A 20,099-nucleotide genomic window follows, 5' to 3' on the forward strand; every position below is an offset into this window, starting at 1 on the left:
CTGCTCATCTTCACACCCCCAGGCTAATCCACCAGACTGCCTTTCCAAGGGCTGAAATAGGAGAGGGATAAAAGCTCCTGGAAAGTGCTTACCCTGCGGCCTTTCATCCCTCTTATCCCTGGCGCACCACGGGCTCCTGCTGGACCCTGGAAGGGGAAAAGGGAAACAAAATGAAGATGAAGGAGGAGGAAGACAGCAGCTGTTGGTATGATCCTATGTCCCTACGTGATCTGCAGGGGCCTCAAGTGAAGTCCCTTGACCAGCAGGTTGGTTCATTAAACTCTTGCCAGACACATTACCACATTTACTCCTCTGTAAATGGTCTTTTTTTTTAAATCACTGATGGTCTTTGGATTATGAACATTTAGGCCAAGGATCCTGGCTGAGGTTTGTATGCTTAATGACCTGCAGCCTGTTATCTGTGTCAGTGGTGTGATGTGAAGTCAAACATCCAGAATCCCCTCCAAAGCTATTAAAAGCAGCTGTTGCTCAGCATCTGTTCAAAAATAATAATAATAACCAGGATCTGGTTTTGAGTTGTCCAAATAAAAAAATCAGACACCTCATCTTGGGTATCCAAGTTTGATCTTTTCAGCCAAATACTGATTTTTATCTTCAAGTAATTGTTGCCCTGTTAGTGCTGCATAAATATTGATACTGGCAGACAGATGCTAATTTCATTTGGACTGTTGGTGCTGTGGATGATCCTGTTCTTCTTACATTTACAGAAAGATTTCGGGTTTTCTTTTCACCTGGATTTGTACACACTTGATTCATTAATGTGCATACAGAAAATCAGACTTTTTTTTTCTGCTAAAATATTTGTCAGTGTCAAAAAAATAAAGGATATGTTCAATTAACAGGGCTTACTTCTATATTATAACTCTGAAACCGCATATTTAAAATTAGTGCCTTCCTGCTGTCAGAAAAGAAAACCTCAAAATGACACATTCCATCCTTACTCTCTCAAACATTCCACATCAAATTTGGCTATTTATATAATAAGAGCTTTTACCAACTGTCAACCCAGCACACTCCGCTAAGGATCAGAACAAAATTGGGCTGTGATCTTCCTCCTGCTCATACCACTGCCACTAATAAAGATTCTGCTTTTGGAACGGAGATGTTGAGAACACAAATGCTTAGCTGTTCCCACTCAAGATGGAAAAGTCAGTTGACTGTAACTGTATTTGTGATCACAGTAAATCTCAGTTTTGGTAGTGAGGTCAGTAGTGACTGGCACAGACAGGCAGTACATGTGTCAGATGCCTGTTTTATAGAGACTTTTATGATAAACACATATTGAGATGAAATACTTTGTTGGCATTTGGAATATCCTCCTGGAAGTCTCAGCCTAACTGAAACAGCTTATGAAAATACAAGTACAGAAGCACTTGTTGTGATGGTAAAATGTTGAGGGAACAACTAGATACCATGCTGGGAATTTCAAGGAACTGTTTGGGAGAAGATAAGTGACCATTAATATGCCTATATATATATATTATTTTAAAAAAATGTATATTAACACAGAAGATTAACACCATGATGGTGAGCAAGGAGAGGGAGAAGGAATTCACAGGTCCCAGTGAGCTGAAGCTAAGGGCAAAATTTCCTACCATTGACTATACTTTTGCTTCCCATTCCAAATTACCCTCCATTGAATTAGTCAGCCATCAGACTGCTGTAAGTCTCTCTGGAGAGTTTAATCTCAAAGGTTTTAACAGTTCAGGACAAACAACAACAGCATGCCTCAGGTCTGGCTTGAAAAGAAAATAAGGAACGTTTGATGGAGAAACAGCTGGAATTAATGAGCAGGGATTTGATATTAGGGGATTATTTGATTTACTGGCTTTGTGGGGAAGTTTGACTTATTGAATTACGACTTTTTAAAATGCAGCCTTGGAGGAAATATTTTGCTTGGATGAACTTGTTATTTGCCTGCAGAAGAGGGAACTGAAGGAAGCAGAAGGACCTGGGGACAGTCTCAGCTCCCAGAGCTCTGCCGAGAGGTTTTGACATCTCTACTCAGAGCTGATGCCTCAACTCATAGTGTTGTTATGCCCCAGTGAAGTCAGACAAAACTCAGCCTCAACTAAAGGTGCAGTTAGTGGTGCACTGGACGGTGTTCAGGAGCTTTCTGCCACGGGGCCAGCACAGAACCTGCCTGGGCCAAGGGCGATCACAGGCACAGAGCTGGTGGGAGCCTGCCTAATGCTCCAGCTATCCCCAAGACATGCAGCATTTAATCTGATGGGGAAAGTTGCTAAAAATGGAATATTTAGAGATATCCAGCTGCCTCCTAGGCTTCTGTCAACAGCAAGTGCTGCCACGAGGAGCCACAGAGCAGCTCAGTGCTGGCAGCTGCTGGCAATGTCATCCTACTTTTATTGTAAGGGCCTGGTGGGTGCCACATTTCTGCTTTTAAGGCAGAGATGGGTCACCCCGAGGTACTGTTTGACCTCAGACCTTCTCTTTCCCTCACCTCCACTGACTTGCAACTGTGCAATCCGTGCCCAGGCAGCAGCTGCCTGCAGCCTGTGCACCCAGAGCATCCCCGAGCTCCCCGCACAGGGCACAGCTGACCCTGGATCTGAAGGTCAAGCCTTTGGCACTGCCCAGGCATTTTACTACTGTGATCTTCCTCCTAATTAACAGCACTGTGGGAATTCACACACTGAGCAAAATCCATTCCCTGCACCCGCCCAGAGCTGCCTTTCTGTTGGCTCCAGAGAACAGCACACAGTGGCACTTGTGCTGCTGGGAGAGCATGAGCTCCGTCTAAACAACGGCTGTGGGAAACTGGAGCTGGGCTCAAATCTGCCTCCACAGCAATTGCACGCTCCAGCCACAGCTGCACATGTGCCAGATGAGCCCATCCAGATGGAGGGTCCATCTGGGGCAGCTGCTCTGCTGCTCCTCTCACGCCAGTGAGGGCTCTGACCGCACACGGCGGGGTCACCGCATGATGTGATCACCACAGTGCCAACAATTCCCAGCCTGGAATACCTAGAGCTAGTGAGCCTGTGTCCTTCTAAAAGACTGAGGCTGGATTGTGATTTTTGCATCCCCAATTAGGGAAATGGGCTATAAAAGTTTGAATTAAGCACTGCTTTTTTTTTCTTTTAGCATCTCCTTCCATGTTGCTCACGCCCATGCCCCATTCCTTTCCCTATATCTGTTGTTCACATCAAGCTTAAGTAAACTGGGATATAGTTGCTTGACTTAGCCTACAAGTGTCTAGGATATGGTATTACAAGGTGATGATAGCCTTTACTTACTGTTGGTCCTGGGATCCCAGGAAAACCCACTCCTCCTGGTGTCCCAGGGTGCCCCTAAAAGGGAAGGAAGAAGAACATGCCTGGTGTGAATGCCCAGAATCTGCTCAGCCCTGCATCCTCCAAATGGGAAAACAGGAAAAAAGACATTGTTGGCTGGTTGCAAGGTCAGGGAGGTCTAATATTAGTCAGGATAAAATGTTTCAGGGGCTGATAGAGATGGCCAGGCTGTCGATAGCCCAGCTCCAACCTGGCCACTGATATCAGAAGCGAGATTTTCTGAACAGCCCAGAAGAGAATGGGCTGAACTAATAGGAAAATCTGCCTTTGGGTCTTGCACTACGGTAGATATGAACTAAGTGTCAGAGCAAGACAAGGTCCTGCTGATGTTCCCTCCATTAAACTCATAAACGGGGCTCCCTGAATGGCAGAGCACAGCAGGACACTGAGAGTGCTGCCCAAGCACCCTGCACCTCCAGCTGCTCAGGCAACTTGGGATGTGCACACAGAGCCCTGTTCCCAGACTCTGACTGTTCAGGAGCCAGGGTGCTTGGGAACAGGCAGTCCTTGAGTTCCTGGTTGTCTCCACTTGACACAGCAGGTCCTCAGCTGATGGAGCTGCAGAACACGCCTCCAAACCCAGTGTTTCTCTGAAGGGGAGACTGCAGGACACAACTGCTGGGGAGAGGTTACACCTCGATATCCAGTCAGTCAGATGGCCATTCCCACTCCCACAGAGAGAGGAAGAGCTTGCAGCTGTTGTCATGTAACTAAAGGACCAGGAGAAGCTGCACCCTTGGCCAGGACAGAGACAGAGGCAGCAGCAAGAGCGAGAGAATGCAGACTTACTCCTTACCATCGACCCCTTGACTCCTGGAGGGCCTGGGGGTCCCACTGGGCCACGGTCACCCTAGGAGAGAGACAGGTGCATAGGAAAGGGTGATCTAGAGCAATGAAACAATTTAAAAATCCACAAATTCATGTCTTTGCCACCAGCTTTCTACCAGAAAGGCTTCCAGCACAGAATGATCATCACTCTCTTTCTATCCATCTCATCAGAGTAATTAAAGGACTACAAGAAGAATTAACTAATCCTCCATATCCAAAGTAAAGGGATTTTACTCTTGCCATCAAACCACCAAGGTCTGAAGGAAACAGGCCACACACTGAAGACCACTTTCAATTCCAAACAGTGCTAGGATTGAACCCCAGGAGATCTCCAGCCCTTCCCACCCCAGGCAGGTCATCCCTGTTCTGCAGCATCATAATCCCTTCATGTGCTGGCATTTTCAGAGCCATGGATTTGAAAACTGTTGTCATGGGGCCTTGTTGAGAGCAGAGGGTCAAGCTGTCAAAAAGCAGAGCCTGGTGCTTTCAGAGGAGACTGTAGGTTTTGTGGGAAAACTCCCTGTCTTATGGCTCATACTGAGACCTGGAAGTCAACAATGACCTGTAGGCCTGTGTTTACGAGGGGCTCAGAGGCAGATGACTCCACAACCCACCCTGAAGATACCATTCCTTCTGAAACAAGCCTGTGCCCTCCCTCCAGCCCCAGTGATGCACTGGGAATTAGGTGTGTTACGTTCACGTGCTCGAGGGGGATGAGGAAGGAGGATTTAGCAAATGCTGCCAAGTAGGTTACGCCCAAAATCTGACCTACCTTCCAACAGCTAAAGTGTAAGGGGAAATATTTTCTGGGCTCGGAGGAGCTTATTAAAAACAAACCCCCGAGTTTGTGTTGTCACCAGTTGGCCCTTGTAAACCAACGTACAGATTCTTTTCTCCCTGAATGGATGGATTTTATTAAGGATGTATTAACTGTATTGTTCTCTTTGATAATCTTTGGATTCTACTGGCTTCAGTCTTAAGTTTTGCAGCTCTCAGGATGGAGATTGCTGACTCAGCTATGTCTAATGAAAGCATATTTCCCACTTCATTTAGCTCACAAGAGCATAGTAAGCTGTAGGATACTATGCCAACTGGAGGCCTGGTTGAGGTTTTGATTTGATGATAGTTATTTCTGTCATCCCTAAGTTTGTCCTGGTGAGAAGTCTGATAGAAATCACAGCTGTGCTGAGCATCTTCGAGGGCAGATTTTCAAAGGACAGCCTGAGTTTGCCTTGACACCAATGTCATATCATCGTGTTACAGAGTTGATCTGGAAGATGAGAATGGCTCACGTGGTCAAGGCTTTGGCATGGAAGTCATAGGGACAGATGTGAATTTAATGGAGTGGGAAAAAAGATCTTCCCATGTCTCCTGCATGGCAAACCCCTTATTCCTCATTCAATTAAGGGCTGCAGCTGCCATTGAGACAGCTCAATCAGGCACCAATTTTCTCTGTAACCACCCTGGACACATCACAGGCTCTTTATTCCTCTATTTTCCTTCTCTAAAATGCAGCTCATGTAGTATAATTTCTCCTGTGCCTTGACAGCTTGGGCTGAGGCAACTTCTGCTCCTGCCCCACCAGAGCCCACAGTGTGGAATGGCCTTTCCACAGGCTGCTGCAGACAGACAATAAAATGCATCTGCAGCAAACACAGTATAACTGTCACAGAGTCTTTACATCATTACCCAGAGGACAGGGCTTGAAGTAATAAAAGTGAAAGAAAGCACTGATGTGTGCAATGCATCATTTTACGCTCTTTACTATCTTTACAGCTGGACTGTGAATAATTAAACCACCAATGAAAACCAGCAGCCTACAAGTGAGATACGATGAGTGACATAAATTATTTGTCTTTGGAAGATACTTCTGAATAAAATTTTACACTCTAATGGAAAACAAATTAATGTCCATTCACAGTTTTATGGAAAATAAAGCCATTTTTCCACCCAGAAGAAACATGTATCTGTACTGTACACAAGAGGGCACCAGCCCTTAGTGTGCCCAATGCAACCAGGGCCAGCTGGACGGGATAGTCCTCATCCAATAAAAAGGGAAATATTTGAACCAGCCTTTGCTCAGATGGGTGGCTGCACTCTTGCACTTTCTCTGTACCTGGGAGATTGCTGAGACCTCTTGTTCAATGCAGCCTCAGCCCTGGTCTTGTTCGACCCCACTGGCTACTCAGTGTGAGCTTGTGAGCACATCTCTGCACAGATCTGTAACCTCAACCCCGTGGACTCCTCCCTTGACTGGGAACACAGGGCTGATGGGTCCCCCCTTCTCTTAAAAAACAGAACTAACTGTTAAATACAAGCTGTCTGGCACATTATGAATGAGGAAAGTAAAATTTTCAGAGGATATTTGACGGCATCTCCTTGGAGGGCAGCGAATATTAATTCCTAAATGAGACGTGGATGATTCTGGCCTGGCCCACGACTAGCTCAGACACCCTGGACGTGCTGCATTCCCAACTGGGTGTTGCACTGACACGAAAACTTAAATCTCCACAACGTTTCTCCTGCCCCAGTCTCCCTCATCCTGCATAAGTTACAACAACCATTTCATTGCAGGCAATCTTACCTTTTCTCCCGCTATTCCAGGCTCCCCCACCGGACCAATGAAACCCATTAGACCCTGGGGAAAGAGAAAAGCACAATTAATTTTCAGTTTTACTCGCTGAGAAAGTAAACAGTTCCTTTGGTCCACCTTGCTGGTTGCAATAGCACAGCATCCCTCGTATAATGCTCAGTAATTCCTACTGGCTACCAGAGCGGACGGAGTTGCTCCTGGCTATGGGAATGTCTAACTCCACAGCTGGTTCTGCTTTAGGCGCCAGCTGGAACGGCAGCACTAGGATCTGCAAGAACCACAACACACAGTATAGGGGATGAGTTAAGCATGTTCTGTAGGAAGGGCGAGTCCGTAGTGTGGCTTTGTTTTGCGAGCTCTTCCCGAGACACCAGCGCAGCTTCTCCAAGAGCATCGATAGCGGGAGCTCCCGGGTTGCACGGAGACGGAGACTCGCCATCATTTTAGCTGCTGGACTGGGTAAGACTTCCTCTGGGTTAATCTGAGCCCTTTGTGCAGAGTAATTTTGCCCTGGATAGTGTCACGCTGCTGGGATGCCAGTAGGAAATAAAGGTCTCCTCAGCCAGAGAGGCCAGCAGGGCAGTGGATCCAGCACATTGCTCAGAAACTATCTTGGAAAAAAACTCCAGCCTAAACTTGGGATTTAACAACGTTCGGGATAACGAAGAAGCAAACAGAACTGCTTTTAATTAGGAAGATGGAAACAGATACAATCTCAAGCTAGGATTCCTGAGAATTAATATACAGCAGCCTCCCTACCAGCTCCAGTGGTTTCTGGCTCTGGAGATGCAAGGGACCGTCCCCTGTGCCACTGCAGGCGCTCGCTCTCACTACATGGTTCTCATGGCCTTGTCCTGAGCCCCAGCAAGGGTCACTGGGAGACAGATATCTATATTTAGCTCCTCCAGTAAGTCTGTAACTTAAAGGGATTCATCTCCTGTTGAAACACTTCATAACCTGCCCACACTTGGCATGGGTGCTGTCAAATGAAGCTGTGCCCCAGCTTGTTTGATTTTAGGCAACAGTCTGATTGGTGCTGGTGGGTGGTTACTGAGCAGGTCAGAGCCAGGAGATGGATTTTCCAGTGGTACTATCCTGCTCTTCCTCTTTCTTTTTTTTAGAATAATTTGAAATCTTCAAGATAAATTGTGAAGTTCCTCTATGCAAGAACAAACACAACAGGAGAAAAGCTTCACCAGCAAGGCAACTTTCGGAATGTGATCTCAGAAGAGGGTGAGCTTTTCACCCCGCTGTCTCCTTTCTGAGGGAAACAGTGAGAAAAGAAGGAAAAGTTTCCTCGCTGTACTCCTGCTGCATTGCTTTCCCCATTCCCAGCTGGCCTGACACGTGTGCAGTTTGTAGATGAGCTCTCTGCAGCCTGTGCATCGTTGTGGGTCTGTCTGCACCTGTGCAGTGACAGGGTGAGCTGATCCTGCCCAGGTACAGAGGAGCACCCAGTGCCCAGAGCAGCTGCTCACAGGCTGTGCAACTCCTGCCACCAAAAGCCTCTCCCTCCCCATGAAGTTACATTCACAATGCAGAGATACAGCACAAAATAACCAGCCTCATCATTCTCCCACATGTGTGAGGCTCAGCAGACCCATTCTGAGACAGAAGACACAATATGGGTCACCCTCAGATGATTTTTAGAGAGAACAGCATCTGATGATGACTCTGAACACTGAGAGGCTTCATGCATTAACATTCCTCATGTGGTGCAATTAAAAGCCATCCTTTGAGCATCTCTGGGGACAGGAGCTCCTCACTGAGACATGCTGAGGGGCTCAACAAAGGCATCGCTCATAGACACTCAGCTGGCTTCACCTCTTGCAGGGAGCAGCCACACGCTCTGCTCTGAGTTTGCACTTGTCACTCTGGCATGGGAACAACATCCAGGGGAAAAGTATTTGGAAAAACTCACGAGAGAAGGCAAAGAGCTCAGTGGGGACATCAGAGCCCGGAGTTAGATGCTCGTGTTGGAAATTCATGCAGAGATTGTGTCCAGGGGACTGGTGTGCCACTGCACCATAATGGAAATATCAAGGGATTGATTGTCACCAACCCTTTTGACATCAGCGCTGAAACAGTCTTTACTTGAGTCAGTCTTTGTGTCTGAAGCTGAGGCAGTCTCAGAGCACAAGGGTGCCATCACAGCCAGGCTGCGTGGACAAGACACAGGAACCAAAGGAAGAGCAGGAAAATTTGCAACATCTGCCTATGCGAGGTTGCCACCGGGTGGCATCGCTGAAGGCTGCTGGATCAATGATTCTTTCAATTAGACACAAGTGCAGATAATCAACTGCATCCAGTTACTGAAATTTTCCTGCAGCTCAAGGCCATGAAGAAGGCAAACATTAAGGCAAAGAAATGAGATGCCACTGGAAATGCACTGCTAGGCCAAAATAGAAAATACGGCAAGAAAGAATAGATCTGTTGCTTCATTTCCAATTTCTCAGAAAACTGCAGAATTGTCTCTCCTGGGAAGATGCTCTTTAAGATATTTCTGGTTACTCAGGTCAGTCCCAGCAGAATGAGATAGATCCCTGCTCCGCAGCAAGTGTTGGTACCATTCAGAACAAGACTGTTTCAAAAGCCCTCCATACCCAAGGTCAGGCTTGAAGGCCAATCTTCTGACACACTGTCCATGGCAGCATCAGCTTCCACCCTGAAAAGTCTCTAAGGAATCTGGGTCATGGAGCGAGAGGTACTGGTGGTGCTTCCCAAGGCAGTCTGCTGGTGCTCTGCAGATGGGTTTGCAGGGATTGCAACAAGGCAAGAGCCCCCCCAGCCCCAACAAACTCCTGAGACCCCTCTTGCTGTCACAGATGTGCCGTTTGTTATGGCAGCTTGTGCAGAAACATGAACCTGCTGCATGGATAAACATCAGGGTGGAAGGAGAGCACAGCCAACATTTCTGGTTTTCACTCCAAAATCAGGGAAAATTCTGTCTGTGCTGGTGCATCATGTTTCTGCTCGGGAAAAGATGTCCCTGCTCCCTGTGTGCCCAGCAAGAGGAGCATCCCACAGCAGAGCAGGGACCCTGCAGCGTGGCCAGGCTTCCAGCACAGTAGCTCTGCAGTGTTTGCAGCCAGCAATGTCTGCACTGGGCTAAACTAACTAACCTTGCTGTGTCTGTGAGCAGACACAAATCGAGATAGATATGTCTAGGCCAAATAAATCTCAGTAAATTATTGGGAGTACATGAAACAAATGGGGAAGATTGGGTAATGACGTTCTTCGCCGGCCAAAATGGGATATAGACACTAAAGGGAACACAAGGAGATTTAGGTTTTAACACAAAAACATTTAGGTTTTAAGAACCAGAAAAGCCACCGATGGCAAATATTTAATCAGAGCAGACATGAATTGTGGCCGTTACACTGAAATGGCTCCGGCGCAACATATTTTTCCCAGGTTCCCAGGGCTGAAAAGAGGGCCTGCATCGAACACGACTCCAGGCAGTGTGTGTAATGATGCACGTGAAGTCCCAGCAGCGGTGGCTGCCCGGATAAAGGCCCACAGTATACAGGAAAGAATGTAAAACATTTATATTAGACGAGGAGTTCAGCATGTCGCTCGTGATTCAGTCTGCTGTATTCCCCAGCCAAGGGCATGGCGGAAAAGGGATGGAGATTGTTAAAAAGTTGCTGGGGGCTTGAGGGGAAGGAAAGGGGGGGACTGGTGGGTTGTAATTCCTAACTCCTGTCTCGCTTTCCCCATTTATTGTCCAGCCCTGTCATAATTAAGCCCCCCTTCTTGGCTCCATCAACAGAGAGCAAGTCAGCAATGAAGCCTTGAATAAATCATAGCCCATTTGAGAGAAACAACCGACCGGCGAGCCCAGCGTGAGCAGGGTCTCCCAGGGACGGGACCGCCAGTCGCTCCCAGCGGGAACCGATCACGGCCTTTCTGTTTTACTGGTTCGCTAGAACTCAAAACAAAACAAACCAGGGACAAAGGACGGGAGGGAGTAAATGTACAATCCTCCCATTCAGATGAAAGAAAGGGAAAGTAAAACAGTAAATATCACAGTTTAAAGGAAGGACGCTCTGACCCGCAAAGAACAGCCATGTGGTTTAACCCCCTGTGCTCCGGGTTCAGCCGTGCCCTGGGGCCACGTGGGGCTCCTGCCGCGAGGGAAGGGAAGGTGGAGACATGCTGTCAAAACACCGTGTCCCATCACAGGGGCCGTGAACACCACAGTGCCCATAAATCCCTGAAGGAGAGGCCTAGAGTTCAGAGACGCTCCAGAGGGGAAGGTAAATGTGTTGGGAAAGTCGCAGCTCTAAGATGTGGGAAAGGCCGTTGCAATTCCCTGCTTGGTTCTTGGTAAGCCATTTGACCTTGGCCAAGTCAATAGGTATCTCCCCCTCCTCCTTCGTAAGGGAAAACACATTAAGGAGATAACTGATGGCGCTGGTGTCCTTTGACAAATTATTTTAGAATATTGGTATTGGGACAAGATGTTTCGCCCTCAAAGGATGAGAGACCCTCAAGGGGCCATGGGGTGACTGCCCTTCCCAGCACAGTGGGATGGGTGCGTGGCTGACCCTGACACTGCCCTGTGAGTGAGCAGGGCTGTCACTTGTGCAGGGGGAGGGACTCAAACAGCTGCTCCTGCTGTGACAGGACCTCCTCATTTCCATAAAGGTTGTTAGTCAAATGAAGCCTCTTTCAGCTCTTCATGGGTACTCTCTTAATGGGCATTCTTCACAGGTATTCTTCATGGGCACAACTCTTCGTGGTATTTCCAGTCTCTAGTGCTGAGCAGGGGGTCCTTGGGTAGCCCCTTTCTCCAGTTTGCCATCCTGTCTGCTGCAGGGTGTTGCTTCTCCCACAGGGCTGTCTGACCTTCAGCATGGACACTTCAGTGACATCCTCCTGCTGTGCATTCCCAGCGCTGGGACAGGAAGGCTGGTGGCCTTGACCAGAGGCCCCGTATTCCTCTTCATATTCTTCTGACTCCATCTACAGGCAAGGAAGGGTTAACCCACACATTTCCAGGGTAATGGGGCGCCCAGCAGCTGGAACCCTTCCAGCACATGAAGACAACAAGCATCTCATGAATGAACTTCCCGGGTCTGTGTCCTTGTAATGGAAAAACAGTGCATCAGGGACTGCCCTGTGGCTTAAAACCTCATTTTTCAATGAAAGCTCGAAGATCACTGAAAACCTTACGGAAACTCCCATGTCTTCCTAGACATATGTCCCTGAGAAAGGGAAGAAAGCTCCAATGAGATGGATGGCTGATCTTGCATTGTTAAGCCAAGGGTTTTCACTCTGAGAGAACCCATATGGTGGGCAGAGCAGGAGGACTGAAAAGAGTGACCACTCCTATTGTGGAACAGAAAACAACAAGGTCTCCATGAGAGAAAACAAGGTGAGGTGATGGTGTCTTTAATGCCAAGTGACCTGGGTAGCTCAACCTCTCAGAGCTCTGGAAAAAACAAACCCAGTCCCAACACCAACTGCTGAAGTTTAAGTGGAAGGAAGAATGAAACCCCGACACTCCAGCATCATTCAGCAGAGGTGTGATGGGAAAGGATGTTATTTCTCATTAATCTGGTGAGAGGTTTTTGTTCTAATGACTTGACTGTTTTGGAAATGGAAACTCTTTCTGGGTGATATTTCTAGACAGAGACTAATTGACTAAGAATAACACAGGCAGCTTTCCTACCACTGTGCTGGTTTCAGTGTCAGCAGAGGCCAGCTGTGTTTTCTTTTCAATGAACAGTGCCTACAGTTCTCATCCAAGGTCACTCCTGAGGGATGTTAAAGAATAATAATCCTAATGATGCTTTGTCCTTCAAGGACAACATCTTGTTAAGGATCTCAAAGAACTTCTAAATATTCATTTTTAACAGCATCCACAGGTGCCTGAGAACAGGAGGCACTGGGCTAAGCGCTGTTCAGGGCTGTCTCACACCTTCCACAAAAAAGGAAACTGAGGAACAGAGGACTGGAAGGTGTTGCCTGAGATAATGCACTATTTGATAAAACTGCACCTAGAACTCAAATGTGGGGAACAACTTTGCTCCTTTAGTAGTTGCTCTTCATGAGCAAATTAACAACAATAATACAGAAATGTCTCGTTTCCCAATAGAAATAATCACCCTTGATTTATACTGAGACTCATCAGGTTGTTGGTACTTAAAAAGGTCTATCTTGGCTTCTTAGACTTGCTTGGTCAGAAAACCATGGAAGAAGAGATCCCCAGCTGTTACATACAGGAGAAAGGACAGCCAGAGAGGCTGACAAGCTAAACCAAACCCAACTGGCTGACCATCCAGCAGGGAAAGTGTTGGGAAGGACATTTGTGGTGAGATGCATCACCCGCTTTGCCAGGGCCGGCTGCCACAGCCAGCTTGGTGTGGTCATGTGGGAACGCACAGAACATGTTGGAGGCTCCATGGCTGCAATTTCAGGGTTGTTGGTGGACAAGTTGGTTGGTTTCAATCAGAGAGACGTGGGAAAAATTGTTTCTTTTTCCTTGATGCCTGTGGTTCCCCTGAAGCCTTCGGGGATGATGCATGCCCTGGGCTGCCCCAGCTGAACGTTCTCTATGGAAGTACAATGAAATGCAGCTCGGTGCCTCTCTTCCCCTCAGAGCACCCAGCTGGAGCACAAGGGCTATGGACAGCTTTGAGGTGGCCAGAAGCCCCTGCCCACTGTACTCTGCCTCTGCTCTGGACATTCAGGAGACACTTGTACGCAGGAGTTTGCCAAACAGACAAAGAAAATAAGGAGTTTACCTGCTCACCAACTTTCCCTGGTCGGCCACGGTTTCCTGGCTCACCCTGCAGGACAAGGAGACAGGGCACATGGGTTACTTGGTGCTGCCAGTCACACCCTCAGTATAACATGATTCTTTGTGCACTCATGATTTGGGCTGCTGTGTTTGAATCATGGACAATCTGTGAGAAACATTCTTGCAAAAACAACTGTGACTTGAAAGATAATTGAAAGCAAGAAACACAGTTGACACAAACACTTGTTGTTCTGGAGGGAAATGCCCCCAAAGCAGCTGGTCCTGCTGTAGTAAAATAACCTTCAGAGAACCACATTGAAACATAAGCTGTCTACTGTCCTGTGGCATAGCCTAGTCCTGGTTGCTTTATCCCAATGTTTAATAAGGCATGAGTTCCCATCAGGGATGTTCCTGAAGTTGGGGTGTCTCTGACCCATAATATCTCAATCTGAATGACTGAGTAAAACACAGATGAAGACAGAAACACACCAGCAGAAGGAAAAGAGTAGGAATGGCCTCTGATTAACCAGAGGATTTGAGGATGTAAGGAAAGCAAGAGTGCAGATCCCATAGGCAGGTGGTGTTCCTGAACAACAGAGGAGAAGGCATCCAAGGAAATTCACTTGCAAAAGAGTCACAGTAATAAAAAACTTATATTTTCCCAGGCAATGCTGAACCCTGATTCTGCTCTTGGAAAATCTCAAACAGGGACAACTACTGTCACATGGAACATCCAAATGAAACCAGAGCAAGAACTCACGTGAGTTAAATCACACTGCAGGATGAAGGAGTTCAGAGCACGAGAATAATGTGAAAAAAGCAGGAGGAGGTGAATTTCCAACCCACCAGGGATAAGGGCAGCCGTGGCAGCATGCAGAGGTGGTTGGAGTGCCCCTGGATGGGCCATCCAGAGGCCAGGCTCACCACGGACCAGTACTGTCTCTGGAACAGCAGCTGTATTTTCTCAGTGGGCAGATACTCCAGATGTGCTGCCAGACCACATTTTTGCTATTTACTTGAAGAGGTTTTATTTGAAGAGGTTGTTTTTGTTGGGTTTTCTCTTTCCTTTTGAGTGTGGGTTTGTGGAGCGCACTGCCCTGGGATGGCTCCTGCTGCTAATTAGGCAGCAAAGATAGGAATGATGTGCATTGTTTCAGAACAAAAACGTGGAGGAGCAATGGAAAATGAGAGGAGATGATGGAGGGGAGAGTTGGTTAATATCAAAGGAAGAACACACTTGTTTATAATAAAGGACATGGTTTAAAAAATGCTCCATCATTCTTTTTGCTGAAGAAACAAGCAGAAACTGAGACCCCAGAATTCTGAGAAAAAGAGAAACCCTCAGTTCCCTTCTACTCTCTAGAATGAACACTCGAAGAATGGTAATGGTCAGAAAAGATATTTCCCTCTTCCTTTCCTCCTTTCCACCCACTGTTTTTCCTGATCATAAATGAACTCTTTCCTCACCTTTGAGCCACTGGGACCAGGTGTTCCAGGAAATCCCTTCCTGCCAGATCGACCCTGAAATACATAGAAAAGCCATGAACATCAAAAGCTTGCAGCAGCCTTGGTCACAGCAGTGTCTGTGAACTTATATGGTGCAGCTCATATGACTGCAAGATAAAAAAATAAAGATTAAACATTTATTTTCTGATCCACCTATTACCAATTTTCAGGATATTTTACTCTCCTGTGATGACAGTTATGTACAGACCCATTACAAAATCCTGAGCTGGTAAGCTCAGAGATACAATAATATTCTTTTTGCTTCTTCTGTTTGTGTGATATGTAACAGAGATCAAAAAGACTCTCTCTGACTGTCCAGCTTTTCCTTCTACCTATTGAAAAATACTATAAATCAAGGAAGGAACATCAGAGATGGTTTCCTGTCCATGTGCTTCATCTTGAGGATGAACTATTTAAACGTTAGAGAGTTTTTCAAGGTCTGAGACTTCAAGCAAGTTATAAATTCAACACTCTGTGCAAGATATTTCCTGGATTTCCAGCCATCCTGGATCAAGCACTTGGACAGAGCCCTTGACATGACAATATTCATAGCAGGGCAGTTTACTTCCCAAACCAGGAGGCTTGAAGCCTTATGTTAATTTAACTACAATTCCAGTGCAGGGTTATCAGACCTGGTAATAACTGAGTAAATGACTGAAACCTACCTCTGGGCCAGGGACTCCTGGTGGTCCTAAGGGTCCTTCATCTCCCTGAGGTAGAAAGAAATTAAAATAAAAGACAAAGTAGTAATTTGGACTCAACAGGCAGCAAAAATGAAATGTCTGCAGTATGAGCAGCAGCTAAACACAAGCTGTGTGCTCAGCTGTCACACTTTAACAACTGAGTCCTTCTGTAGCTCAGAGCAGGCAGCTCAGCATCTCTGAGGTTTCTCATCTCCCTTCCCCATCTCAAGAAATAAAAGGTTTAAAGTCAAGTCCTGCCAGTGAAGGCCATCCAAAATTTGACCAAGGAAACACCAGGCTGGATTTGGCCTGTAGGGTGCCCTGGACATTCTGACATGACTCTGCTTCATTTGATTTGGCAGGGATGCGAATGCTGTAGAGCTCTCCACTCTTTTTCTTTCTTCCCCCCATCCTTCCCCTCCCTAAAAAAAAAAAAAAGGGTGTTGCAAAATTTCCCACAGAACCATTTGGCAACTGTATGAAGGTTTCCCTTTTGCTTTCAAATGGGACTCCACATGCTGCAGGATGGAGCTATCACAAAATCTCACGCAGCAATTGGACTCAGTCCTCTCCTTTGGCTCTAGACCAATTTCTAATGCGATAGGATCAGACCTACAGTTTCTAAGAGACCTTCAATTAAGCTTCACAAAAATTATCTCAAGTGTCTAAAACCAAGTGCCAAGAGAGAAATTAAAAGTGCCCCTGGCAGCCACGGTCTGGCTGCTCTCATTTCAGTGGCCAGCCATAATAAAGGGGCACTGGCGGGATGAGGATGGGACTGGGAGTCAGGAACCCCAACAAGCCACCCACAACATGACACATTTCCAATCTGATGTCATCCAGAGCCCTGACCTAGTACCTGGGTAACCTCAGCTGTAAGGGCACAGTGCTGTGCTCTGGTGCACACTCACAGTCCTTCGGCACAGCTCGTGTCGAACTCCATGTCCATGTCTTTGGTCTTACTCTTACACTCACTAACTAGAGTAAATTGAAGGCAGCTTGGTCATGCCTGCCTGAACCTGGAATGCAGGGCTTCGGTTCCCTTTGTAAATTGCCTAGAATAATTTTTTCCCTATTTCAGTGCAAATAAATGAGCTCATTTGCATTAATCCCATTTAGAGAACAAGCAGAAGAGTTCCCAGAAAAAGTTAAGAATTATTAGTGCTATTAAAACGAGCTCCTGCCCATGCGTGTGCTCAGTATTATTTACACAACGTCTCATGACTCCTGACAAACAGCTTACACTGGCCTAAGTGAGGGGAAACTGCACCGAAATCACTGGAGTTACAACAGGATAAACAGAGCACTTGGACCTTCTCTGCTGCTGCTAAAATATATTTGCAGCTCTAGGACAATTAAATCAAGGTCAGTTGTCCCTTCTTAATGACTGCAAGTGGAATGAAGCTTCAAGTTCTGACGTGAAGTGATGAGTGAAAGCTGCAAGCTCTGATGAATCTCTGCAGAGCAGCAATTCCCATTTTTGCACTCTTGTTACAGAGGGATGTCGCTGTGTGTGAAAAAGTGGAGGCTGCAGGTCTCATAGTTGAAAGAAAATGCACTTAAAAGGAGGAGAAAGCAAAAGCCAGGTCAGGGCATGCCTGTGCAAGGGGATGTGCAGGGAAAAGGGCACTAATACCCATCTGGGGGTGGGGGGACAGGCTTTAAAAGCAAGGGCAGTGCAAAGTTTAGGATCAGCAGATGCCAGCAGTGACTGGAAGCAAAGATGACAGGACGTGGGGATCACACAGCTTAGGGGAAGCTTCTCTTCTGTGTGTCTCTCATCACTCAATACAAGCACTTGCTTCCAGTTTCAGAGGGACCAGAGGATTTCAAGCTGCAGACACATTTCAGCATGCATTAATCTACAAAATTCAACCTTGTTCTTTATATCCAATTTGCCTTTGGGCTCAGGACACTCACCTCTTGTCCAGGCAGTCCTCTTGGCCCAGGTAAACCTCGTGCTCCTGGCTTTCCCTGAGAAAGAGCCAGAGGAAAAGATACTCAGAAAATAGAAACACAAGCTCAGAAGGGCAATTAAAATGAGAAAGTCTCTTTCACAGCCACGGGACATTTTCCAATGTCAATTTTGTTACAGAAAAAAAAGATTTGAAAAAAAGAAAACACTGCACTTGGAGGGACCTCAAACCAAACAGACCAAGCTGAAATGCTGGCCAGGACAATCTTTAGGAACCTCCAGGGTTTTCTCTCTTTCCCCCTTCCCACTACTTTGTTTTCCCTGGCTGCTTCCAACCCCACACAGAGCAGAAGTCTCTGCTCCACTCACCTTCAGACCTTCAGGACCGTTTTCTCCTGGTGGGCCAATGTCACCTGGAAAGCCCTGAAGAAAATGAGGAACAGTCAGGATGCACAGGTGGAATAAGTGTCACCCTCTGTGAGAGTTTTAATTCAAAGCTAAGGGATAAGACATGTTCCATGCTGGCAGTGTCCATGTGTGGGCCATGGCAAGGCTTTGGGGGACAATGGGACATGGAGCAGCGCTGCGGGTTTGATGGAAGAGCTGCCTTTCCCAGCAGCTCCCTTTAGGTCCATCTTCTTACAAGATTTATTGCAGAGAGGGCCTCCCTGTCATCACACAGCTAAAAATGGCAATTTGGATTTTAATTAATCTTTATGAGTCAGGGCATAATCTCAGTGCTCTGAGGAGGAGCTGCAGCCTCGGCGACAAAGGGGAGCAGGTGAGGAATTAGGAAAGGTGTTGACACACTCATTAGCTGCTCCTAACTAAAGGGCTCCTTTCCACCCACCAGCCCTTCAGAGAGGAAACAAAGGAATCTGTAGTTATTTCCAATGCCAACAAAGGGGAATGATTGCTAAGTGGCAGCACTCAGCCCTTCCAGACCCTGCAAAATACCAGAACACTGATGAGGGGAAAGCAGACCACCAGTTGTGCTGGAAGTGGCTCTCCAGCAGCATCTTACACACATTGTCTGGTTCCTTAGGAAGGAAAAAAATGACAATGTGTTGGGGGAAGCTCATCCTGAGTTTAAGGTATTTTTTGATAAGGACAGTAATTTTTTTTCTACTTCAAATGGTATTTTGTGGGGGAAAAATGGAAAAAAATCCCTCCATGATACCTATGACAAAAAGTGGAAGGAAAAACCAGGGAACCATGAGATGTAGAATAGGTCATGGACCCATCTTGATCCTTCCTACCTCATCACCACTCATGTACCATCATACCCCAGCAGAGAAGTGAAGCCCTAGGCTGGAAAGAGAGGGGTAAGTGGAAAGAGATGCAATGGGAGACATGTCTGGGTTTGCTGAAGACTGGGTGTGGCACAAGTTACCAAAGAAAAGAGGGATGTAAAAAGGAGGTGGCGGGACATACCTCAGGGCCAGGTGGTCCTGGAAACCCGACTGGACCTTTGTCACCGACTTTTCCCTGCAGAAATCAGAAAAACACAGAGAAAAGTGAGCTGGCTCCTGGCTATTGGTTTTCCTGTTTAGAACAGCACACCCCTGCCAAGCTGTCTTTGCAGCTGGGCATGGAGCCTTCAGAAAGGGAGAGCAGGAAGCAGAAGATGCTTGGTTACTTACCAGGGGACCTGCTTTCCCTCGTGCCCCAGGGACCCCAGGCAAACCCTGGCTGCCCTGAGAGAGACACATTTTTTTCAGAACACAATGAAGCACCAAAAAAATACCAATTCCCCGGGCTCCAGCTCCTCTGCTGAAGAGAGAGGAACGTCTCTTTTAGGGCTGAACTCAGCCCTGCATGGAGCTGGCACAGCTGCACTAATGTCAGTGAGATGTTTCTGCTGAAGATGGGGTTGAATTTAGCCCCAAAGAACACACAAACTGCTGCAGTTGGCTGTGGCTCAGAGCCACGCAGCCTCCAGTGCAGTGTTTTGTACACTTGTCAGCCACAGTCAGTATCATATCATAGTCACGGGAGAGAAGTCATTTGCTCAGAAGTTACCCAGGGCATTAAGTGCTTCCCTGGGTCAGAGTTTAGGTTGCTGCACCAGAGCAGACAAAACCTCCCAGCCTGCAGGCGCTGGACCACACACATTCACACCCATCCCCATCAGCCCCATCACTTCCAATTTCTGTGAGAAGACACGGCCCTTTGTACAGAAACCCCCCAGCAGAACTGCTTTTGCTGTAACAACAAAATCCCTACACTGACATGAATTTTAAGAAAGGCACAGCATACCCCAAATGGGAACTATCCGAGCAGGGGAACCTGACAGCAGGATGCAGCTAATTCCAGCTCCTCGTGGATTAAGAGGAGCTGAGAAATCTGGTGGCCACACATACTGCTATGTAAGGGGAAAAGAATGGTGGGGGAAAGAAAAACAATTACCTTGTCTCCTTGGAAGCCGATATCTCCCGGAACACCTGCTCTTCCCTGATCACCCTGGGTACACATCACCAGAGAGTTAAAA

The 20,099-nt window shown here is 47.0% G+C and overlaps 1 protein-coding gene across 1 annotated transcript in view; it reads right to left on the reverse strand.

Annotated features, from left to right (window-relative positions):
- The window catches only part of COL27A1 (collagen type XXVII alpha 1 chain), a 144,906-nt gene that overhangs the window by 49,938 nt on the left and 74,869 nt on the right, over window positions 1-20,099 (reverse strand). Inside the window, exons 17-28 of the mRNA XM_032708054.1 lie at window positions 20,018-20,071; window positions 19,252-19,305; window positions 19,043-19,096; window positions 17,978-18,031; window positions 17,614-17,667; window positions 15,676-15,720; window positions 14,972-15,025; window positions 13,509-13,553; window positions 6,748-6,801; window positions 4,132-4,185; window positions 3,279-3,332; window positions 93-146 (exon numbers count right to left, since the gene is read on the reverse strand). Of these exons, the coding sequence (XP_032563945.1) occupies window positions 93-146; window positions 3,279-3,332; window positions 4,132-4,185; window positions 6,748-6,801; window positions 13,509-13,553; window positions 14,972-15,025; window positions 15,676-15,720; window positions 17,614-17,667; window positions 17,978-18,031; window positions 19,043-19,096; window positions 19,252-19,305; window positions 20,018-20,071 (630 nt within the window). The remainder of the gene's footprint in view (window positions 1-92; window positions 147-3,278; window positions 3,333-4,131; window positions 4,186-6,747; window positions 6,802-13,508; window positions 13,554-14,971; window positions 15,026-15,675; window positions 15,721-17,613; window positions 17,668-17,977; window positions 18,032-19,042; window positions 19,097-19,251; window positions 19,306-20,017; window positions 20,072-20,099) is intronic.

This window comes from Chiroxiphia lanceolata, chromosome 21 (genome assembly GCF_009829145.1).
Source record: "Chiroxiphia lanceolata isolate bChiLan1 chromosome 21, bChiLan1.pri, whole genome shotgun sequence".
Classification (NCBI taxonomy): domain Eukaryota; kingdom Metazoa; phylum Chordata; class Aves; order Passeriformes; family Pipridae; genus Chiroxiphia; species Chiroxiphia lanceolata.